Raw genomic sequence first — 25,879 nt, 5'->3', positions numbered from 1 at the left:
AGGGGTTGATATTTTTTCTTTCCTGAAATTCCTAGACATTTAACACTATAGTTAGTTAGAGATGAGTTCTTTTTTATCTGAGATGTGACATTTTCTTTTATAAAAGACTGAAAGAAGTTAACATTAATTATAACAATATACAATATATCATAAGATCACAGAACTAGAGTTTGAAGAAACTTCCAAAGCCATCTACTTCAACTCCCTCAATTTACAGATGAAACAAATGAACAACTGATGCCTAAGGTGGTTAAGTAACTTATCCAAGATCACCGAGGTAGTAAGCATCAAATGCAGAATTTGAAGGTTGATCTTTTGACTTCACATCCATTGTTCTTTCTATTGAACCAATATAATATCAACCCCTCCATTACTGAGATGAGTATTTTCTATTGTAAATTGCATTGGCCCATTCAGAATTTCTCTATCTCTCATCTTTATGATCATCATTTCCATTTCTTTTCCTATGACTTAGAATTATTTTAAAAAGTTTTATATTCAAAGGTGGTTTCTGTCCTGGCCCTTTCTGATAATTTTTGCACTGAAGAAGGTTCCACAAAATAATCAGAAGGACCCATAATGCCTAAAAGCATAGGTTTCTTACTTTATTTTACGCCTTGAATCCAGATGGTTTCTCAATCACTCAAATCTACATCAGTTAGTGAGGTTTATGTTGAGGCCCAAAAGTCAAAAAAGGGAAATGTGGGCCATTGCATTGCAATATTCAATCATTAGACAACTAAGGTCTTATTCTTACTATTTTTTTCTCCAGTCTTCACTTTCAAAGCATCTTCCTCTTGTGTTATCATGTCCTTTTCCTCTAATACCAATGTTCAGCCAAATCAATTGTCAGAAGGAAATTTATAGGCATTTAGATAATGGATGATTTTAAATAATGAAGATTATGAGTCATTAGTCTATGAAATTCAACTGGAGTGTATAAAACTTGTCTTTTTCCTGTATTATGCTTTATATAAGCTGTATAGTCAGAGGCATGTTATTTCACAGGCATGTGTACCATATCAGTAAAATGAATGTTAATAGATGTGTCATAAAACTGGAGCTGCAAAAAAGTAATCATTTTAGATGTACCCACATACACATACACCAAACATGCACACACATATATGCTAGAATGTGCTAGGCACTGGATATTCAAAGACAAATGTATGTTTTTGTTTGTGTACATATATATGCAAATAAAATATTCAAAAACTCATATGTATCTGTCATCTCATCAAAGTGGATTTCTTCTTCAAGGAAACAATTCTAAACCCATCTACATCCACACTGCTTTTGCAACTTCTGTCCATGTCCTTCTATTTGCCACAAAGCAATCAGATTCAAACAATCTCAAAAGAGCCAGCTCTCTATTCAGTGTAGTAAAGGGGAATCTATTTTACCCTTTTTTAAAAGGATAGATTGTAACCATAAAGCATTTATTTAACAAACATATTAAATGACAAATTCAACAGCAAGTCATTCTGAATGAATGAAATACACAGAAGAGCAATTTGGAGAGATGGTGCATTTTGGCTGGTAGAATTCAACTTAAAAATTTATAGTTCATTGTGGTATATATAGTGCATTGATACTTAACCTTCTTTTGCAACATGAACTGTCATGGAAATTTAGTGAATCTTAAGAACCCTTTCACATAATATTTTTAAAGACATAAAATATAATGAAAATAAAGGTATATTTTTGTCTTGCCTAAGTTTCTAAACCCTTCCAGAAATCTAAATGAATCCTTAGTATTGTGTGAAGTAAGGTTCACGTCCATAAAGAACTAGGTAACAAGAGATAGATAAGTAAAGTGGAAAAACAATTTTGCTGGTATTCATTTGTTATAAAATGAGGCAATCCTCATTTTATTGGGGATATACACATATAAAATGGGAATATTAAAAAACCATTCCATAATAAATGAGTGATATACACACATATATGTACAGGTGTATATGTGTGTATATATGTGTGAGTATACATTTATATATACATAACACTCATTTGTTATTAAGTTGTTTTTTATATTCCCATTTTATAGGGTTATATAAAGGACATATTTATATATGTATATATATGTATGTATATATCTATTTATATATATATCACTTATTCATTATGAAATATTTTGAGTTGACCATTATTTAAGGAGTCCAGATGTTCTGACTTTCAGGTTCTGGAAAACTTTAATAAAATGGGGATAATAATGCTCATCATATTTTTTGGGGGAAGCAGTTTGACTTAGAGAGTTGCCCTTGGAATCAGGAATTAGTTTATCAATCAACAATCACTTGATGTACATTATTAGGGGCCATGCATTGTGTTGGTCTCCCAGGTTGCAAATATAGGGATAAAATAACCTCTGTCATAAAGGCACTCTCATTCTATTTGGTGTAAGCTTATATACAGGAAAGTTATTTAAAAGGTACTTTAAGAAAGAAGAGAGCCTTAGCAACTGGAGTGATCAAGGAAGGCTTCAGGTAAGAAGCACCTGACATGAATTGTAAAAGAAATTTAAGTATCTAAGAGACCACTGTGACATTAGGACAGACTATACTCCAATAATTGAGGATAGCAAAGCAATAGAAGGCTGGAGTTTGAATACTGAATTAAGGAAAAATACCAAAAAAGGATAGTTTGCTGGACTGTAGCATATGGGAAGGTGAGTTATGTTAAATAAATTTAGAAATTAAGTTGGAGCCAGAATGTGGTATGTTTTAAAATACCATACTGAGGAATTTTGATTATATCCTAGAGGCAAGAAGTAGTCAATGAAAGATTTTTGAACAAGGGAGTATTCAAGAACCCTGTGTTTTTGGAAGTTCATTTTGCCATCTACATGGAAGATGAATTGGAGAGAGTTGCTGCTAGAGAGAGGGAATCCAGTAAAGAGATTTTTAAACTAGTTCAATCAAGAGGTAAAAGAGAGTATAAAATAGTTTGGAGTATAGATGAGATGTGGGATATAGCAATTAGTCAGCCAGTTGGCTAGAGTATAGTGAGCCTCAACATGTACTAGGCACTGCGCTATGTGCGGAGAACAAAAAGAAAGGCAAGGGGCAACAAGGTGGCTCAGTAGATAGGGAGCCAGACTTAGAGATAGAAGGTCCTGGATTTCAAAATTAATCTCGGATGTTTCCTAGCTGTGTTGATGTCGGGCAAGTCACTTCACCACCATACCCTTACCGCTTTTCTCTTTAGAACAAATATATATTGATTCTAAGATGGAAGATAAAGGCTTTAAAAAAAGAAAGGCACACATATGCCCTTTCTGTCAAGAAGCTTATAGTCTGGGGGACATCGATGAGCAAACAGCTATGGACGAACAGGATATATACAAAGGAAGTTGGAGATAATCTTAGAGGGAAATCATTAAGATTAAGGAAGAATGGTTTCTTCTAAGAGGCAGGAATTTAGCTGGGACTTGAAAGAATATAGGAAAGCAAGGAGGAGGAGATGGGAAGAGGAAGAGTTCCAAATGTAGCCAATAAAAATTATTGAAGTTGGGAATGTCTTGTTTGAGAAATTGCAAACAAGTCAGCATCATTAGATGACAGAATGTGTGTGTGTGTGTGGGGGGGGCTGTTACAGTGTAGGAATACTGGAGAGATAGAAAGAATCCAGTTTATGGATGGTTTCAAAAAGCAAAAAGAGAATTTTATATTTTATTCTGGAGGCAATAGAAAGCTACTTGAATCCATTGAATAGGAGGTAACATGCTTAGATTTAACACTTTAAAAAAATCACTTTGACAGCTGAGTGGAGGACAGCCTTGACTGGGGAGAGACTTGAGGTAGGAAGTCCAATTAGTAGACTATTCTAATAGTTCAAGTGAGAGGTGATGAGCATCTGCACCATGGTAATCTTCTAAGAGACACCTCTGAAACATAAGAGATCAAAACATGACCAGTTGTGTAAGTGATGACAGTCACAGAAAACACTGTAGAAGTGGCAAGTTATAATTTTATTGAGATTTTTATTATGTTCCTTTTGGTTTGTAGTTCCATCTGATGTACCAAAGTCCATTTTAAAGTGGTCCCATCCTGGAACATGGCAAGGAGTGGAAGAGGGATGGGGTGGATACAATCACACGACCCCATCACCAGGCGATGATGTTGTGATCTTACCCAGTAAGTAAACAAGCTTGGAGTTTTTAGAATAAAAATGACCTCATCTACAGGCAAAATGAGAGCTGGATTTTATTGGCAGATTATATATATATATGTGTGTGGTTTTGATTTAAAGGTATATTGCAGTAGAATATGGAATAATATACCAGCAAAATAAATAACTTAGGTTATAAATAAATATATTAAAATTAAAATAAATTAATAAAAAGAAATAATAAATAACAAAAGGACATACATCTGGGAAGGAATAGAAAACTATATCTGATCTGTTAATGGGGTAGTAAAAAAATACAATGAATTAATAACACCCATAGTTATCATTCATAAAATATTTTCTCTCGCTTGGTTGCTATGACTGAAGGGTCAAACAAGAGCAGAGCAGCCAAAAAGACTAGGTAGGAAGACTAACCAACTTAATCCTTTTTGAATGCCTCCATAGCCTATCAGATCCATGGTTAGTGGACCAGAACCACTGTTTAGACATACTAAAATTTCTCTCTGAGGCACTTGGATTAGATGTCATCACAACACTCTCAGATGCAGGCTCTTTAGCTTCATTATGTGGGAATATACCATTATAGGGCATGATTCTCCATTGCAATAGCAAGTAAGAATTCTAAAGCTCGTATAGTGGATAGAATGCTTGACTTAAAGTTAGAGAGACTGGTCCTAAATCTTGTCTCTGCTACTTAAGCTATATGACCAAGGACCACTTACTTATTTTACGTCTCTGAACCTCAGTAGTCTCAATTATGAGTACCAGGAGTACCCACCTGACAGAATTTTTGAGTGACACAAAAGAAGTGACCTTTGCAAAGTACTTTGCAAACATTATAATGTGATATAAATGCCAATGTTATTATTAAAGCAGCTGTTTGCTTTAGTCATAGTCCAAGGTTGAAATGGTTTCAAAAAACACAGAATATTAAAGTTGGAAGGGAGGGACATCAAAAGTCATCTAGTTTGACCTGAATCTAAAAATATACTTCTTATTTCAAAGAACTCAAGTTGCTCTCTCTATTCCCTCCAGAATCAAATATAAAATCCTTTGACTTTTAAAACCATTCATAACTTTGTTCCCTCTTTCCTTCCCAATCTTCTTACACCTTACCCCTCACATACTCTGTCATTCAATGACGCTGGCTTTCTTGCTGTTCTATGAATAAGACATTTGATCTTCTAACACCTCTAACCAATGAAAGCAACATGGTATAAGTTGAAAATAAGAATGCAGGATATGAAGTCACAGAAGTTGGATCTAAATCCCAATTCTGCTACTCTCTACCTGGTTCCTTTTAGTCAAATCATTTAACCTTTCAGAGTCTCATTTTGTTAATTTGTCAAATGAACAGGATGAACTAGAAAGTCTCAGATGTGCCTTCCAGCTCTAAGTCTATGAGGGCAATGGGAGATCCTGGTCATCTGACCTTCACTCAAAGACTTCCAGCAATCAGGAGTAAACTACCTCCTGAGGCAACTAGTTCTCTTATTAGACCATTCTAATTGGTAGGTTGTGTTTTTTTCCATTTTTCTCAGGGAAAAATTTCTTCTCTCTGAAACTTCACTTCTGTAAAGAAATGGAAGGGTTGGGGAGAAATTTAGTACATTTTCCACCTTTCTCCTATATGTTAACCTACATACAAGTAAGTTATAAATGACTAGAATATTTATAACTATCTATACACAAATATACAGATAACATGACAAATATCTGTATATGTCTTATATAGTATGTATATATGTATATACACACATAAGAACGGTATTGAACCTCTCTGAGACTTTCTTTCCTCCTCCATAAAATGAGGATTAGAATACATTCATGGGGGCAGCTAGGTGGCTCAATGGATTGAGAGCCAAGTCTAGAGACCCAGGAGGTACTGGGTTCAAATTTGGCCTGAGACACTTGCTATGTGACTCTGGGAAAGTCACTTAATCCCCACTGCCTAGACCTTACTATTCTTCTGCCTTGGAACCAATAGACAGTACTGATTCTAAAAACAAAACAAAACAAAAAGAATACATACATTATTTCCTTCAGAGGCTTTGAGAACCTTAAAGTAGTATAGAGATGTGAATTAATTTTTCGTTAAACATGTTGACAATCCTAAATCTTCCTCTCTGTGTAGGCATGAGAGGTATAAGAGTGGGGAAGAATTGGTGACCCTGAACTTGCATAGTATATTATTACATTCAGATTGTTCCAATGGAATGAGTACCTTTCAAAATATTTCAGATATTAATTTTTGATGGGTCTAGCTAATGGAATGCCCCTAGATCTATGCTTTGGCTTTTTCATAGCAAGGAAGCTACTTAACCTCAATTCCGCCTGTTGTAGGAAACAAGAGAAACTTGTACTTGTTGCCAAGCTTACAGTACTCTTTGGAACTCTTAGCCACAGTGTGGAAAAATCTTAGCTATCTTTGTTGGCACTGCTTCTGACTGAAGTCCCCATGTGGGTTGGATTTCCGGACTCCCTGGAATACTCCATGGCTCTGGGCTTTTAGTCTTTTGTTCATGGTCTGCTCACAGGACATATAGAAACTCTCCAAGAAACAGTGATATAAACATCAGAGACAGTGTGGTTGGATTGGGAGACAAGGGCTACATTTTTGGAAGTATAAGGCTCTCCTTGAAGTTAGTGTTTTAAGTTCAGGGCCCTGACATCACAGAAGTACTACCTTCTCTGCTTTCTTGCTCTAATAAGGGAATGTGGTGATAATGAATTAGATAAAACCACCACGATAATGCTTTTCAGATTAATGCATATGAATGTAGCTTCTTTGAAATAATGAGTTAATTTGTATAAAAGAGAGGCTGTAAAAGAACTTTGAGATATTTGAAATATTATGTAAGTTAAAATATTATTAGTATTAATAACTTTTGGACTGGACCTATGATTTAAAAGATGTAGGGAATTATCTGTGAAAAAATTCCCTTATTAATATAAATCAGTGCTTGCTCTGATGCTTCTCATTGAAAATTTCCTGAGGCACTGAGAAGTTAAAGGTGTTGCTATTGCTACACATGTTTCAGTAGCAATACTCAAACCTGGGTCATGGCACAATGGATAGAGTTCTGTGCTTAGAGTCAGGAAGATTTATCTTCCTGGGTTCAAATCTGGCTCCAGACACTTAATGACTGTATGTCCCTTAGAGTCACTTCACCTTATCTGCCTTGGTTTCCTTATCTGTAAAATAAGCTGGATAAAGGAAATGGCAAAACACTGCAGTCACACCCAAGTGAAAATGGCTAAACAACAACTTTTTGGATCCAAAGTTCACTACTATCTACTCAGCCTTGTTACCTCTTTTGTTATTTTAAAAGTAATTATTCTATACTTCTCAATAAAATGTTGGGTACTCTCTCTATTGGTAAGAATGCAAAACACTATTGTTCTTTAGGAGGTGGTCTGAATTAATTGTTATGCCTCTTTCCCTCTACCTCCAAAAAGAAATAGTCATTATCTATCTGGTGGTTAAACATGTCACACACCTTTCTCAATTCATTTGGGCCATTCTTTGGATGGAAGTATGAATTTCTGGGTCCTTATGCTAAACCTTTTTTTTTTGGTAATAGTATTTAGAAAGTTCAAAGAAAAGGGAATAGACTTGGGCAGATTGTAAAATGTAAATTAATAACTCAACAAACTGTTGATGTTAATTTAGTCTAGAAATGTTTGATAAGGGATTGTAGCCTATCCTCAAAGTTAGAAACAAAAGAATTGTTTAGGAAAAAGTTACCAATTTGAGCTTTGGATAAATAGGAAATATATATGATATATGGACAGAAGGAAAGGTATAGAAACTGAGAAACACAAGAAATAAAATTTAGTTTAAGTGTAACTTTAGTCTAATGTAAAATACTTCCATCCAGGTTTTGTATCATTAGTTTCTATAGCGTTATTCTTACATGAAGTTACCCCTAGGAATTATCATGACTCCTCAATAATATCTCTGTTTATTCTGAAGTTAGAGTGGTGGGATATTAAGATTCCAATATTAATTGGTCTTCAGGTGAAAGTCTTTAGCAGAGTTCACCATAGACTATTAGCTTACTTGTGGTTTTCCTAATCCAATAGCAAAGGTAGAAGAGTGGAACACGATAGTATAATGTTGCTCTCTCAAGAACATAAATAATAAAAAAAAACTGTCCAGGGACTATATCCCCTGATTTTATTATGAGGGAAGAAGGATTGCAAATCTTTGACAAATGCAGAAGGTGTTTTCTTTGCATGATGTGGTCCTGCCAATCTTTCTATACAAACAATCCAGAGTAATACTAGGTATCTGAAATATTTCAGTGAACTTGGAGATTTTAGAAGCAATAAACAACAATTAATCATGGGGAGGTATGTATTTAGGTGTTCATGGAGGGGTGCCCAGATTTAGATAGTAAATGAGTGATTAGTGGAACCAAGGGAGTATGGTCAAGCACAGACCTAATGGTACCATTTTTACACTGGTGTTCTTCGTGGTTACATATTCCTGGTGGTGGAACAAAAGAAAATCAAAAGGACCTTTACGTGTGGAAAATGTTTCTTAAATTAAGGAGATACAGGCATCCCTTTACTCACCTACATGACCATTCCTTTTATCAGTGCAAATATCAATTCACCCAGACATTCTTAATATATGTACTTCTACAAATTATCCTAGAATCTAATTGCTACATCTAAGGAAGGGTCTAGGTCTCATCTGAACTTCATATTTCTCTGTGACAGCAAACATATTAAAAATTAATTGGGGGCAGCTAGGTGACTCAATGGATTGAGAGCCAGGCCCAGAGACAGAAGGTTCTAGGTTCAAATCTGGCCTCAGACTTCCTAGCTGTGTGAACCTGAGCAAGTCATTTAACCCCAATTGCCTATCCCTTCATGCTCTTCTGCCTTGGAACCCATACACAGTATTGACTCTAAGACAAAATATAAGATTTTTTAAGTCAATTGAATATATGAATGAATAAATGAATGAAGGATTGATATCTTCTACATAGAAGGTTCTTAAGTGTTGGATAAATGAATTAATGCAGGAAAGAAGGAAGAAAGGAAGGAAGGAAGGAAGGAAGGAAGGAAGGAAGGAAGGAAGGAAGGAAGGAAGAAAGGAAGGAAGGAAGGAAGGAANATATGAATGAATAAATGAATGAAGGATTGATATCTTCTACATAGAAGGTTCTTAAGTGTTGGATAAATGAATTAATGCAGGAAAGAAGGAAGAAAGGAAGGAAGGAAGGAAGGAAGGAAGGAAGGAAGGAAGGAAGGAAGGAAGGAAGGAAGGAAGGAAGGAATAGAGGATGTTTGGTATGGTGAAAAGAGCAATGACTAGAAATGGAGGACTAACATTAACATTATGTCTCTGATGCTATTTCTGGGCCTCAATTTCCTCAACAATAAAATGAAAAGATTCTACTAGCTGGTCTCTGAGATCCCCTTCTATTCTAAATCCATAAAACTTTCATCCTTTGATGAGAAAGTAGCAATAACAAATTAGATAAAACCACCATGATACAGTGGGTCAGGTTTAATATATGGGAATACAATATAGATGGCTGATGTACATATTAAGTTGGAGGTGAAGGTTGCTATTTTTAATGTACTAAGCACAATGTCCCCCATCATTCTTCTATCTAGCTGTACCTTCTGACCTCTAAAATTAACTTCTAACTTTATATTTGTGTTTGAATTCTTCATTATTTAATTTTCACAGCAACCTTGTGAAGCCAAATAGGCAATAATTATTATGGCAAAAAAATCTCATTTCCGCATAAAAATGCAACTGAAAGATGATTTTACTATATGAAAGAGGCTGATAAAAAAGATTTAAGTGACACTTTCTAAGGCTTTAATATAACATTTTATTGTGTTTTTGTGTGTTCTAAGTAGTAAAATGAAAATGAGGGAATTCTCCCAACATTATTCAAGTAGAATGGCATATTTTTTTCAATAAAATTATTAAGGCAAATGGCCAATTTCCATTTTCTGTAAAATCAGTTTTTACAGAATGACCTTGGTCCCAACCTATTCCATAAAAATGGGATTTTACTATACCAATAAAAGATATCACCATGTAAAGTACTACACTATTTTCATTTGAGGAGCTCAGAGTGTTTTACAGACATTGAACTCAATGTTCCTAGATTTTGAAAGATGTGTAAATTCTGTTCTACAGTATCACATGGGGGCAGAGGTGATGTAATTGTAAACAGTTCATTATTACATTTTCCTTCATGACAAAAATATGCTACAGAAATCTGTATATCTGACCTTATACATCTTCTGAGTGATGGGGGAATTCCATTTATTGTTCAGGAGATCTCTTAAGGAGTAGGAATCCAGTCTTTTTAGACTTGCTTTGTAAATTTATGAAGCTGCCTTTACCTAGAGAGACAATCAGAGCCTTTATAAAGCATAACCAAGCCAGGGAATCCTTAAGCTCCCATAGAATCCTTTGACCTGAGCTGACCCTTGAGAGGTTAATAAATCTACCTGTAGGTCTCTCCTGGAGGTGATGGAGCATGGTCAGGAAGATCTTTTGGTACGGCACAGCAGGTTGAGAAGAATGAAAGTGTGTTACAATTCAAAATGATAGGATTCTGTTTTGAAGGGTATAGATATGATATCATGTAGCCTCTGGCAGACTTTTTTTTTTAGTGGTGGAATCCACTCTGTTTTTCATTTTCTGTATTTCTTTGAACTTTCCTTATTTGAAGACATGAATGCCATCTTCCTGTTTCTCTCATAATAGTTCTTCTGTTTTGTTCTTATTTCCATTCAATGGCTGTGCTAGGATGTTTTACATCACAGTGGAGCTGATCAAAGCCATTTGATGTTAATGCTGGCATCATTAACAGGTTTCTGTGTCAGATAGAAATGTATTAAGATGGTAGTTGTTACCTGCCAGAAGATGTTGATTATTTTGTCCCCTTTTACATATTAAAAGGGCATATTTATGAAAAGTCATTTGTTCAAATGTACTCATTTTAGGCTGGTCATTCTCTCTCAGATCTGTCCATTTTTTTTAGCTTCTGACGAAGTTTTTCTTTAAGCTTCTTAGATGAGGTTTAAATTTAAGAGGCTACCTAACAATCAGATATAAAGCTTAGAAATGCCTCACCTGAAAGCATAAAATCTGGTCTCAAGTATTTCCTTAAACATTGATCTGAGCCATGGTTTCCCCAAAAGACCCTGCAGACCACCTACTACCACTTATCACTACTGATAGGGTGGTGGGGGAGTGGGAGGAAAAAAGAAGACTGACTCACTCTTCAATGAAATTAATGGAAAGAATGACTGCTTTTGATATAACTTCAATATGTCACAGATGGTTTTTATTAGAGGCAAGTGGACTTCCCTTTATGCAACAGGTGTATGTTGTTTTCCTTTTAAAGTTGCATGTGAATTTAATTTTTGTAAATTAAACCATTTAGAATGCAGTAGGTCAGCTTGTTGTTTAAATGGAATTCTATGTTGAATACTTTTGTGAAATAATTTTTGTCTTTCTCATAATTCCATATTCTGTTAAATTTTTAAAAATTGACAACACAAAACAGTGGATAAAGGCCAGTCTTGGAATCAGGAAGACCTGGTTTGAACTGTTCTTCAGATGCAAACTAGTTCTTTGGCCATGGACAATTCATTTAATCTTCTAATGCCCCAAGAAACTGTGTAAGACTAAGTTATATCAATTTTCTGATCATTATCAGAGAAATTTCCATTTTAAGGGGAGATGAATGAACCATGTCTTGTGATACTCTCTCTCCATACATATATCCACAAATATGTAAATATGTAAACATACATGTCTGTACATAATAATTACATTAGTTTAGTGCTTGTGATATTTTCTGACATGGAATAGGATTTCCAAGGCATATGCCCTTGATATGCTGCTTACACACAAGTTATCATTTAAGTACCTGATACCAGAAAAATAGGAGCCTGGGATAAAATTCCAAACTAAAAAATCATTTCATTTAGCAGATAGCTAAGAGGGGAGGAGAAAAAAGACCATGGTAAACATCCAAATTTGCATATATTTTATCTTAAAATTGAATTTTTCATGAAATAAGCACTATGACTGTCTAGTGTTTATGAGATATAGCATGATAGAATTAGAATGAGGAGCAAGATTTAAAAGAAATGTAAACACCTGTAGTTAGAGACTGCTATCTTCCCACTAATTTCAATTTATCAGTCCCTATTTAATTTACTATCAGCCTTGTCTCTCTTGAGGATAATTAGAAATTACGCTAAAACTTCTTTTCAAATTAGAAGTCATATGTTCATGGTTTTCAAGCTTATTGGAAGTGCTAAGCCTTTAATTAGATGCTTACTCTAATCACTTTCATTAGTACCCTATATACCTGGGCTTCCCCTTTAGTAAAACAGCTTGAAAGTTCTTGTTTAATAGAATCAACAAAGTCAATCCATTTCTCTGAATCTATGACCTCAAATAGGAAAAGATAATGACTGTCTGAAATGTGGGGGTCACATATGTAACATAGCTTTCTTGATTATCTTCCACTAATAAAAATATATTTTTATTTTTCCTACTCTACCATTGCCATTTCTCTCTTTTGCTCTTACATTTCCTTTGTCACCCAAAGGGGCAACAACATTTTAATAACCTTTATTTTGTCTCAGGAGCAGTTTCAAAACTACTTTAGTAAAGGTCCTACCATTTTCTCTTCTGAATTTTTTAGAGGCAACATAAACAGGCAAAATCTAAACATAATATTCAATGAGTCTATGTTCTCTTGCTTTCCTCACGAAGAGGAAAATATTTGTTTTCATACATGTAGATTTACATTTATAGTGCATATTCTGGGCTCATTCTCTTAACCCCCATTGGATAGATTTGGCCCATAGAAAAAAACTACTACTTCTGTTTGTAAGGTTCTAGAGGACCCTTTTGAATGTCTGTGTATGTGTGTATCTGTATGCCTATGTGTGTATATGTGAGAGCAATTGATACTATTGCCCATGAGATTCCACTAGACCAGTGGTTCCCAAATATTAATTAGCCCCCTGGGAATTATTTTTTTAATTTTAATAGCAATTAATAGGAAAGATAAATGCACCTGTGGACATCACTGCCTCCCTGGATCACTGCAGCACCCACTAGGGGGCTGTAGCTCCCACTTTGGGAATCACTGCACTAGACTGTTCCCTCCACTGATTAATAATTAATATCAATGGATCAGTTAGGCTTAATTAGCTTTTAGAAAGAAGTGTTTACTAAGATAGTATATATAATAAAGACAATTGTATCATACTCTTTTACCAAAACAGACAGAATCAAAGAGAGAACTTAGAGATCACATGTAGCAAAGGAGTAGTAGTAGCTCAGCTCTTTGCTTCAAAGTCCTTTTCTTCCCTTTGTGTGGTATTTATAAAATCCCTTTTAGACATGGTATAGCATTCTGTTGGACTTCTTGTAACATACTGAAGTTGTCTTTCCTCAATGGGTCTATTTTGTTTGCCATCAACTATTTCATGAGATTCCACCAGGATACTAATGAGAAGTCAAAGTAATTCAATTTTCAGAGTTCTTCTCTGGGCAGAGAGGTGGGTGAGGTCTTCAGTTTCTCTTCCCAATTTATTGAAATAAAGTTATAAAAATTTTCAAGTTTAAAAGATGTTCATGAACCCTAGATTAATAACTCCTGGTATAAATGATCTTCCTTCTTTCTTTCCTCCTTCCCTTCTTTTCCCTCTTTTCTTCCCTTCTTCCCTCCTTCCTTTCTTCCTCTCTCCTCCCTTTATTCCTTTACTCCCTTTCCCTCCTTCTCTTTCCTTCCCTCCTTCTCTCTTCTCTCATCATTCCTTCCTTCCTTCCAATGCATGGAAACTTTCCCTTCTGGTTTTGATCAACAACCTATATACAAATTAATGTAATTCAATTAACGAATTACATCTTAAACACTAGTATTCTAGATGTGCTATTCTTAGCCCTGGAGATATAAAGAAAAAAATATTTAATAGTTCTTACCCTCAAGGAATTTAAATTATGTTGGAATTTTTAATTTTTTGAGAATTGTCTGTATTCCTGAAAATTTAAGTGACTTTTCCATGCTCACATAGTTAGTGTGTATCAGAGGTAGGAATTAAATTCAGGTCTTCCTGAATCCTAGGCCACCTCTTGCATGTGATCCTAAATGCAATACAATGAAAAAGCATTACTTCCAGTTCTTTGAGACTGCCTCTTTGTGGGCAACTAAGTTGTGATCCGTTAGTTCAATTGATTAACATGTGCTAATGAAATAAAGTTATTGCTTTAGCTGCTTTGTGGGCTAACCGACTTAGATCTGTTCATTAGTCATAATTTATACTTTTAGCCATAATTAGCTATCATCTATTCACATGTTGCTAGTTCTAAGAAGAATGGAGAAAAAGTATTTGGATGGAGCAAAACAAATCTCTAACATTACTGGGAAGACAGGTTTAAAAAGTGTATTCCCTACTGATTATTTGTCAATATAGCCTTATTATCTATTTGGTCATGCACATTGAAAATTTGCTAAAATGTATTCTAAAATATGAGAGATATGGATAATTTTCATAGAATGTTGTAATTTATTTGTTAAGAGAAGAATCAGATTATTTTTCAAAATATGATTGAAAGTACCAAGACATATTGGTTGATTATGACTTAAATAATAACAATAGTTTCCTAGTTTGTCTAGATTTTTTTTAAAAAATTACCCTCTTGTTATTGCTATTTTCTGATAACTATTCAGAAATGAGTTCCCTAAAAGTTATTTATGTAATTAACATTTTTTCAGAGATTGAAATTATTCCTTGACTTAACCATAGCAACTTTAATATATTTACCTAACCAAAATTTCCACCTAAAGAATTTGCCTCATGGAATTAATCTTATTTTAAGAATTAAAGACATTTTTTAAAAGAAAAGGACATCTGAGTGATTGCATATGTATCTTGTGCTTCTGGTCAGAAAAGAAATAGCTAACTTGGTAACAACTGCCTAGTAAAGGCCCTTAATGTAGACCAGTAACTTTCTTACTGGTTCTAATTGAATTATTTCTTTTGTTCCTTAATTTATGATCTGTCTGCTTTTCATACCAGGTGTTTTCTGGAATGTAGATTTAAATAATTCATGATTTACCACTCCCAAATCATATTTTTTTAGTTATGGTAGAATTTTTTTTTTTATTTTAACTAACTCTAGAATACCAAACCACTGAATGAAGTTGAGAATTCTTCTTCTAATAGAGAATTTTATTAGTCACTCTAACCTTAGCTAGCCTATTTATTTAGGTTTTTACTCAAGCTCCTTTAGGGTTAAGGTCACAGTACTCCTTGTGAAATAAACTAGATGAATCATGTTAGATTCAATATACATAGTGGAAGGAATAGTCAGAGTTAGAAATCTTGGACTCTGGTTTCTAGTATTATTCTTGCTGCTGTTGTTACTACTGGTAGTAGTTAGCTAACATTTATAGAGTGCTTTAAGGTTTGCAAAACACTTCACAATTATTTAATTTTATCCTCACAACAAGCTGAGACATTGATGTTGTTATTATATCCATTTTATGGATGAAAAAACTGAACTGCAGAGGAGGTAAACCATGGCTGCCCAGGCTCACATAGCAAATAAGTATCTGAGAATGGGTTTTCACTCACATCTTCTTGGTTCCAGGTCCTGTGACCTGTGTATTACACTATTTTGTTCTATGTCTTTTGGAAAGATACTTAATCTTTATGGGTCTTAAATTTCTCACCTATAAAATATTCTCCCAAGTGCAAAGAATTGTTGTGAAGAAAGTGCTTTCTAAAATATTATATAATGGTGTGATTTTTTATATGTTACACTAAAATATTGAATTGTTCAAATGATACCCAAAGGAATTTATACTCAGCTGGAAAGTGGATGTTTGGTTGCCTTATCAGCAATATATGTATATATAATTATATAAATTATATTATATATTATATATAATGAGGTCCATTATATATAATATAAATATATATTATCATATAACCTCTGTACTTAGCCTTTCTTGAATCCAAGGCTAGGGTCAGGAGAGGATATATGAAGGTGAATTTTTTCTCTACTGTTATTGTGTGGGCTTGTATAGGGGCTATAACTAAAAGTTAGATAACATCCTGATTCCATTGGGATCCTACTTCCAGCAATTAGAATTGGGTCCAAATAGTTTTTTATAATGTTTAGATACATTAAAAAATATAGACAGTTATAAAGATATTATTCAACCTGAAAGAAAAAAAAACAACCAAGTATATATCCCTTGTAGCTTAAGGGCAGGCTCGCCAAAAGTACACAGTTATATCTTGCTTTTAATGCTACTGGAAAATGCTTCCTTTGAATATTTTGGAAGTACATATTTCATAGGAGTATATTTAGAAAACTGGAATTGATGGCATTCCATTGAACAAAAACTAACAGTGGAGGTAATGTTGCCTTTTTACCTCTTTTTTATGCACTATTAAAAAACATGAACCCCATTTGTCAAGCTGCTCTTCACTCCAGGGCCCTGCTTTTTTTGCTAATGAGTTGTCCTATGTTTTCTTCATTTATAACATAAGCAGTACTCTGGAATCCTGGGATTCACTCTGGAGCCATCTGTTTCTCTCTGTTTATTTACATGATAACTTCACCTGATAGCAATTTGGTATCTGCATTAAACAACAACACCAACAGAAAGCATTGATCTTACCTAGATTGTGCTGTTTTCTTTTCCTCAGCTTGATGGCAGTGCATATACCCAATGTGTATATTTCTCAGGAAGAATGAATGTTTTCAGAGACACTGGGCTGCCATAAAGCCTGTTGAGGATAGGAACACTTGGACATACTGCATTGACTATAGATCAATGATCTGTGAATAGAATGGGAATTACAGGCCATCACTGCTACTGCTTTCCAGAGGATAGACTTGGCAAATTACCAGTGAGGAATAGGATGTCGGTCAAATGTCAGTCTCTCTCTACACCATTGCTATTCAAGGGAAATAACAATAACAACTCACATTTATATAAGCACTTTAAGGTTAACACATCATTTTCTTTACAAGAGACTCTGTATATAGCAATTATTCTTATCCCCATTTTAAAGATGAAGGAACTGAGGTTTGGAGAGATTAAGTGAATTTCCTGACATGTACAGCTAAGTATTGTAGCTTAGTTTTGAACCCAGATCATATGACCCCAAGATCAGTGGTCTTGGCTATGATACCTTGATGTGTCCCCATAATAATAGTATCTTTTGTCCAAAGGAACATCCCCTGAGATAGTCATAATAACAGTTGTTAGAGCTGACATTTGTATAGCAAGCCCTTTTATTTTCAAAACACTTTATATACACAAATATATCAGGCACAGTACGGTATCCAAGGGGCAGCCAGGTGACTCACTGGATAGAGTTCTGGGCTTGGAGTCAGATTTGAATTCAAATCCAGCTTTAGACACTCACTAGCTTTGTGATCCTGGGCAAGTCACTTAACCCTGGTTGTCTCAGTTTCTTCTGGAGTAGTAAGTGGCAAACCCTAGTATCTTTGCCAAGAAAATCCCAAATAGGGTTATGATGAGTTAGACACAACTGAAACAACAACAATAACAAAAAGGTACTAAGCATACGCTATGTGCAAAGCCCTGGGTTTGAATGCTGGAGATAAAAAAGATGAGAAAAAAAAAGTCCTTGTCTTCAGTTAGCTTATGTACTACTAAGTAGATTTAAATAAATATAAAGCATACACAATATAATTTGAGTAAGGAATGAGCACTATACACAGCAAAAATAAGGATAATGATGGCTAACAGTTATGTCTCTTTTGGTTCCCCTAGTGTAACCATGGCCAAATCCTTTATCCTATAAACTTACTATAGCTACTAAGAATCTGAAACAGAATTTGAACTCAGTTCTTACTGAATTAAATCTGGTGCTCTACCTACTAGGAAAACCAAAAAAGTTATCAAATGCATTATGAGTATATAGCCTTTATAACACAAATACTTGAGATCATATAGGTAAGGTCTTCAGGAGATGATTTATGAGTGTCCCATAATTCCCTTGACCTGGTCAAGTTTCAGCAGGTGGTAGCTCTCTGCCCTAAGTTTTTTCTTTCCATTATATTGTGTAAACCCTTTGCATTGTATGGTTCAGGATAGAGGAGCTTGAAACTATGTCATTAATGGTTGTTTTCTGCCATCTAGATTAGATTCAGAGCCTTAACCATTTTTAGCTAGGTATTTGACACCCATTGGCACACATACACCTTGTTGGTTCATTTGATTTGCTTTTTGTCATTGAATTTTGGTAGTTTTTCTCTGTTTCTCCCTTTGCCTATCTCTATGGCAGTGGTTTTGGTTTTTATAAGTCACGTATGTGGACATGGATATAGGAATCTCTCTTAAAGAGAATATTATAAGGATTTGTTCATTGTATGGGGCAGCGATTTCTAGTTTCCTGGGAGTTGTGACAGCTTATTAGTGTTGATTTGTTTTCACAATAGTCTTTCCGTGCTCACCTCCTTAGGGGATACATGGCATATATTTATTTTTAAAATTAACTTTACAAGTAGAAGTTTGGTGTCTGGAACTAGAAACTAGACAGGGTTTTTCAGATACAGATGCACATACACACACTTTTTTATAATTTAAAGTCCTTACCTTCTGTCTTAGAATCAATACTAAGTATTGATTCTAAGACAAAGGTATGATAAGGGCTAGGCAATGTGGTTTAAGAGACTTGCTCAGGGTTACACAACTAGGAAGTATCTAACACTAGATTTGAACTCAAAACCTCCCATGTGCAGACCTGACTTTTTATCCCCTGGTCCCACCTATTTACCCCCACATATACTTTTTGATCTGGAAATTTAAAGATGGTCCTTGATCTACACAATTAAAGATATTCATATTTTTCTTTTTTTTTAATTCTTATTGATAATTTTTATTCTACATTTCCTTATACATGCCTTTCTCTTCTAAGAGAGTTACTTCTTATGACAAATAATTTTTCAAAAATTGAAAAATAACAAAATTCCACAAAAATTACAAGTCACTTTTCCAGGCAAAGACACAGAAGCAGAATCCCTAAGTTAAATTCCCTGACTAGCTTTATGCATTAGAACAAATCATACTTCTCAGCCTCAGTTTGTTCAATATTTAAAAAGAGGGTTCAGTGACTTATTCAGGGTCTCCCTGCTAGTCAATGTCTGAGACCAGATTTGAACTTAGAAGAATGAGTCTTCTTGTTTCCAGGTTTAGTATTCTATTCACTGAGTTACCTAATTGCCTGAAATTGGACTAATGCATTTGAAAACTTTATTAAAATTATGAAGTGGTATAAAGTATATGAGGAATTTGATATAGTGAATAGAAGGCCTTCCTTGAAATCAGGAAGACCTGGATTCAAGTTCAGCTTCATCATGATGCTTACTTTCTATGTAACCCTTGGCAAGCCACTTAACTTTTTGGTGCTTTAAGCAACTCTATAAAGTTGTAAATTCCAGAGAAGAAACTGATCTGCATTGGTAGAGGACATTCTTCATCAAAGGGTTGTCAAGCCCCAGTCAGTGGACCAAATCTAGTCTGTGACCAGTTTTTGTACAGCCTCAGAACCAAGAATGGTTACTTAGCTGATGACTTGGTCCAGAAATGGGCAGCAGGACAAATATGGATGTGCTATAGTTTGTTTGCCCCTACAAAGCTTATACTAATGAAAATCATAGGTCCAGTCTCTATCCCTATACAAACATAAGAGATCACTATTGCCTAAAATTTGAAATTAGAGAGAATAAACACAGAGAAAGAAGACACTGAAAGGAGAGCTTCTTGGAAGAATAGGAGTTGGAGCATCTGTATTCTACCCTGTGTGTACCCAGTCCAGGTAAACCACTTGAAAAGACATGATACTAAATGCTGGAAATGAAATGATAATTGTTAAAACATGACCCTGTCTTCAAGACCTTATATTCCCACTGAGGGGATATAATGTACAAATAAATGAGTCAGAGCAAAGTAATTTGAAGACAGGTGGGTGATACTGTAATAAGGAAGATTTGACTTCACGAGTTCAAATCCAGCCTCAGATATTTACTAGTTGTGTGAACCTGATCGTTATTTAACTCTTCTTACTTCATTTTCCTCATTGGGAAAAAGAGCTGGAAAAGGACATGGTAAACCACTCCAGTCTCTTTGCCATGAAAACTACAAATGGGGTCATGAAAAATTGGATATGCTTAAATAACAAGAACTTGAGGAAGGAATGGCACTGATAAGTAGAGTTATCAGGACATGTTCTAGGACATACTGAGTATATAGCCTTAAATGGCCAGACATGAGTAAAAAGGAAGTTAGCATTTACAAAGTACCTGCTAGGCACTTTGCTAAGCACTTTACAAATATGTCATTTAATCCTCACCTGGGAGGGAGGTGTTACTATGATCCTAATTTTACACTTGAGGAAACTAAGGCAAACAGAGGTTAAGTGACTTGCTCAGGGTCACACAGCAAGAAACTCAGGTCTTCTTGACCCCAGATCCTGCACTTCATTCTTTATGCCATCTAGATGCCTGCGGGAGATGGGATACAGAGCAGAAGTATTGGTGTCCTACAAGACAGGCATGATTGGAACTAGGGTTGGAGCTCTCCATGGTAATGATGTTGATTCAGTAGATCCCATGGAAACCCTTGCCCTGTGCTGTCAAAGAAAACCAGGGCTAGGATTCCCTCTACTCCAGAGGCTTCCTCTGTGCATTATGGGACTCACCCAAGTGAAAAGAAGTATCATTTAGGAGAGGGGGGATGCCTCCCCTTTTAAATAGAGTTCTCTGCCATCCAGTGTTCTCAGTAGGTTCACCTCATTATCTTGGACCCCCCAGTGAGCTGGTAGCCTTTCATTTAAGAACAGCTTGTTTCCTCCTTTCTCCTTCCACCTGAGCAGTTGATTGACCTCCTGTGGCTTAGCACCTGAGGAATTGATAGGCCTGGTGTGGCTTGCCAACTAAGCAGTTGATGGCTCTCTTGGGATTTACCACCTTCCTCAGCTCATAGACCTCCTGTGGTTTAGCACCAAGGCAGTTCACAGACCTCCCATGGTTTTAGCATAGAAGCAGCTTGCTGGATCTTCTGTTTGCAGTGAAATGGTTTCAGGGGTTACTTTCTCTTATTTGCATAGTTTGAAAGCACCTGCTTTTTGGTTTGGAGTTTTTTTGTATACATAATTGTCAAAGGAAAGGCAGTGATGAGAAAACAGCATTGTCTACTTAGAGTTAGACTATTGACTGTAGAGAAGGCAGTCTAAATTCAGCTATTCGATGTGGAGCTATGACAGGATAATTTTTATCCTATGAAGGCGAGCCAGGCTCAGATCTTGCCTCTGACACACACAATCTGTGTCACCTTGGGTGAATCATTGACCTCAGGAACCAGGTAACTATAATACAAGTCATCCAAGACTCTAAGTTAGAGAACAGTTGCTATTCTGTGGGTATTTATTGGCAGAAGGTGTTTTCTAACAGGGAATTCCCTTCATCAATAAAATGATAAATCAATAGATGATAAAAATCAACAAAATGATGAAATAAAAAGATAAAAGGGGAAAATATTGATGAGAAACTCTAACGTCTTAGAAGGTAAGCTAAGTCTCATGCCACAAGGGAAATATGGTAGCCATTGAAGCAATTGTATAAATGCTTTTCTGGTAGTCTAGTGAAGTTAATGCTGTTTCCAGAATACCTGAGAAACAGGGATACTGGGAGTTTCAACTGGGATAATGAATGTAAAGAACTTTGAAAAATTTAAAACACTTTATAAATGCCAGTGACTATTATTATTATGAGCCTAAAGTCTCCAGGCCTCCAGTTTAGTGATGACTTCACTTCCTGAGCCTTCTTCACTCCTGCTGAGTTCAAGCAAAATTTATAGAGCAATACAGGAGTGTGCTGGGAAATGTTTAACAACTGAGCTCCAGGAAAAATAAACATACTTTTAAAAGTTTAATTTAAATGATTAATGCTTTATTAGTCTACACAATGAACAAAATAGTAAATCAAGCCTTGATCTTAGTGAGTGACAATTTCCAAGGTGTTAAGTGCTCACACTGAACATTTAACAATTGTAAGAAATCTGGTTAGAGTTGGCTCTAGTACACCTTTGCTATGATTTTACACGCTGAAAAAAAAATATCTCAGTTTACTCACAGGTTCCTGCCTGCCTACATAATGTTTTGAGTGGCATCTGACAATGTGCTCCAAAATACCTTCACTGCTAACTTGCTTATGAGTATGAAATTTCTACCTTGTGCCATTCCTTAAGGGCCTTGTTGTAGAAAAGAGTGATATTTAAGCTGCGTCAAAACATTGTGTTGTCTGGGAAAGGTAATAGATGAGTCTAGCCAATAAACTAATAGGCTGCAGATCCTCCTAAACTTAGACTTGAATTGTCAGAATGTTCATTGGTAAACTACTTTCTGGATTATTTCTCTCTTTCCCGGTTTGGAAACTGAGAATTTCAAAAGTTGCCAACTTAATTAGTTTGCTAAATATTCACAGTGCTAACAGTGACAAAGGAAAACACTGAAGTAGGGAAAAATATGGATCGATGCAGAAATTAATAGCAAAGCAAAATGAAACAGAACATGATTACACACTTTTATTGTTTCATTCTGCTTTCTTTCACAATAGTTTAGAGCACTTAAATATAACTAAAACTTATGGTTTAAAAGGGAAGGCATAGGCAGAGTCTTGGAAGCTAGATTGTGCTTCATTATAGTTTCTAGCATATTTTGACTTCATTGAAGGTCTGATTTGTGTATAAAATAGAAGATTTTTAACCTGGTATCTATGATGCTATTTTTAAAACAATTTTTGATATTACATTTAAACATAATTGGTTTTTTTAAATCTCATGTATTTGATTTTTTGCTTTTAAAATACATTATTCTGAGTTTTTTTCCAGATTTCAAAAAGAGTCTGTGGTGGGGGAAAAAAGTTAAAAAACCCTAGGACATATTCATCTACTTCTCTTTGCAGTCCCCACTATTGCTAGCCTCAGGCTAGCATTGTCCTTATTGTTGCTATCTATGGTCACTCTTCCCCTGCTTTTTCCAACCTGCAAGTGCCATCTTCTTATCTTGCTGAAAACAAGGCTTTTAATATAGAAAAAAAAAGACAAACCTGTAATTGTATAAATGTAAATTCTGATAATTCTCAGAAGCCTCTATTGCTTTATATAACCATGAACTAGAAAGAAACTTCCATTCCTATTCTCTTCCTTGATATCTCCTTTCACTAAACTTCATGTAAAATGAAGGACATGGTCTCCTGGGAAATGAAATACTGTTTCTCCTCAAATCAACATTTTATCTCTGAGGCTAGGCAGTCTGGGAAATGGAGTCTTTTTCTACCTTGGTCATATCTGTAACATTAGGTAGCAAATAGATGATTTCTCTAATTATTAACTGCTCTAATTATTAACTAACTAATATAAAACTACTGTTTTGTAGCAGAAAATAGAGCCTTGAGAAAAAGATAGTACTGAAAGGAATAATGGATTAGGTATAACAAGAACTGGGTTCTAGCTGTGGCTACATCCTTGATTAGTTATATGACCATGACTGGGTAGCTTGTACAGGGGCCTCATTTTCCTCACCTATAGCAAGAAGAAGTTGGTTCAGTTTAATTATAATCATCTTTAAGGCCCCTTTTAGAACTAACATGATGACTCAATAGAATAATATAACTGATGTAGAAAGCTTGGAAGTATAGTTATAAGCAATGCCTTTAAGACAAAAGACAAATTATTTACTTTTTTTTGACTTTTAAAGCCTTTCATACTCTGATCCCAACCTGACTCATATATTAACTTTCCCTCCCTAATACTAGGGTCAAGTTGGTCTTCTTGTTACTCAGTGATAGCCCTCCATCTCCTGTCTTGGTGCCTTTTATACCCCAAATCCTTTATGCCCAGAATATTCTCCTTCCTTACTTCTTTCTTGTAGAAGTCATCATTTCTACCAAATATCTTTCCTAATCTCCCAAATATCTAGTGCCCTCCCTTTTTAAACATCTTATATTTATTTTGTAGATCTTCTGTAGATACACTCTCTGGACATTTCATCTCCAATGAAATGTAAACTCTTTGAGATTAGGAATTATTTATTTTTATTCATATATTTTTGAATTGGTAACACTAGTATCCAGGACAGTAACTGATACATAGTAAACACTTAATGGATGCAGATTAATTGATTTCTTCGGAGTGGAAGAATCACACCAGTAGAATATTGAAACTTTCTTCATTATCTAAAATACTTTCAAGAGCAGTGCAGTTTCCTTGTTTATCCCTTTTAAATAGACATTTTTTTGCCTTCTATAAGACCATAAGTGTTAACCCACTACCTTTTAAGAAATTTCAGAATTTTATTTTTGTTCTTAATTACAAGAAAAAAAATTTAAACTTTGTTTTTTAAGTTTAAGCCACATTCTCATTCTTCCTCTCTTCCTCCTTTAATGTAATATAAATTTTACATATGCAATAGTGCAAAACATCTTTCCATTAGCCATTTTATGAAAGAGAGCTCAAACAAAATAAAAATATAGAAATGTTTCATTCTGGATTCAGTGTCCATCAGTTCTTTCTTTGAAGATGGATGGCACTTTTCATCATGAGTCTGAGGATTTTCTTGGACTAGTGTATTGCTAAGATTAGCTAAGCCATTCATCAGTAGCAGCATATAATATTGTTGTTACCAAGTAAAAGGTTTTTCTGGTTTTGTTCAATTCACTTTGCATTATTTCAGTTAAGTTTTTCCAAGTTTTTCCTAAATCATCCTTCTCATCATTTCTTATAGCACAGTAGTTTTCTAAAACAATCATTGACTACAACTGGCTTAGCCATTCCCAAATTGATAAACATGCCCTTGGTTTCCAATTTTTGCTACCAAAAAAAAGAGCTGCTATAAATATTTTTTGTACAAATGGGTCTCTTTCCCCTTTATGAAATCTCTTTGGGATATGCATCTAGTAACGTTATTTCTAGATCAAAGTATATTCAGTTTTAAGACCTTTGGTATAGTTTCAAAACACTCTCCAAAATGGTTGGATCAATTCACAATTCTACCAGCAGTGCATTAGTGTTCTAATTTTCCCACATCCTCTCCAGAATTTATTATTTTCCTTTTCTGTCATATTAGCCAATCTAATAAGTATATGGCGGTACTTTAATTTATATTTCTTGAATCAAGAGTGATTTAGAGCATTTTATGTGATTACATATAGCCTTGATTTTTTCATCTGAAAACTGCCTATTCATATCTTTTGACAATTTATCAATTGGTGAATGATATGTAATTTTATAAATTTCACTCAGTTCTCTCTATATTTGAGAATAAAGTCTCTATCAGAGATACTTGCTGTGAAATTCCTGCTCCCCTTCTTTACTTCTAATCTTGGCTGCATTAGTTTTACTTGTGCAAAGACTTTGTAGTTTAATGTAATCAAAATTATCCATATTATAATCTATAATGTGTTCCCTTGTTTGATGAGAAATTCTTCTCTTACCCATAGAATCAACAAATAGACTATTCTCTGCTCCTCTAATTTGCTATTGGTAATACTCTTTATGCTTGAATCAAATATCCATTTTGACCTTATCTTAGTATAGGGTATGAGATTCTGGTCTATACTCAGTCTCTGACAAATTTTTTTCTTGTCCAAAAGCTTAGATCTTCGTGATTATCAAATACTGAGTAACTATGG

The 25,879-nt window shown here is 34.8% G+C and overlaps 1 protein-coding gene across 1 annotated transcript in view; it reads left to right on the top strand.

The window, feature by feature from the left end:
• The window catches only part of PKHD1 (PKHD1 ciliary IPT domain containing fibrocystin/polyductin), a 685,806-nt gene that overhangs the window by 400,455 nt on the left and 259,472 nt on the right, over window positions 1–25,879 (top strand). The window contains exon 42 of the mRNA XM_044675345.1: window positions 4,008–4,136. Within this exon, the coding sequence (XP_044531280.1) occupies window positions 4,008–4,136 (129 nt within the window). The remainder of the gene's footprint in view (window positions 1–4,007; window positions 4,137–25,879) is intronic.

The sequence above is a fragment of the Gracilinanus agilis genome, chromosome 4, assembly GCF_016433145.1.
Source record: "Gracilinanus agilis isolate LMUSP501 chromosome 4, AgileGrace, whole genome shotgun sequence".
Lineage (NCBI taxonomy): Eukaryota > Metazoa > Chordata > Mammalia > Didelphimorphia > Didelphidae > Gracilinanus > Gracilinanus agilis.
Note: the sequence above shows the minus strand (reverse complement) of the source record. Positions and strands in the feature narration are given on the sequence as shown.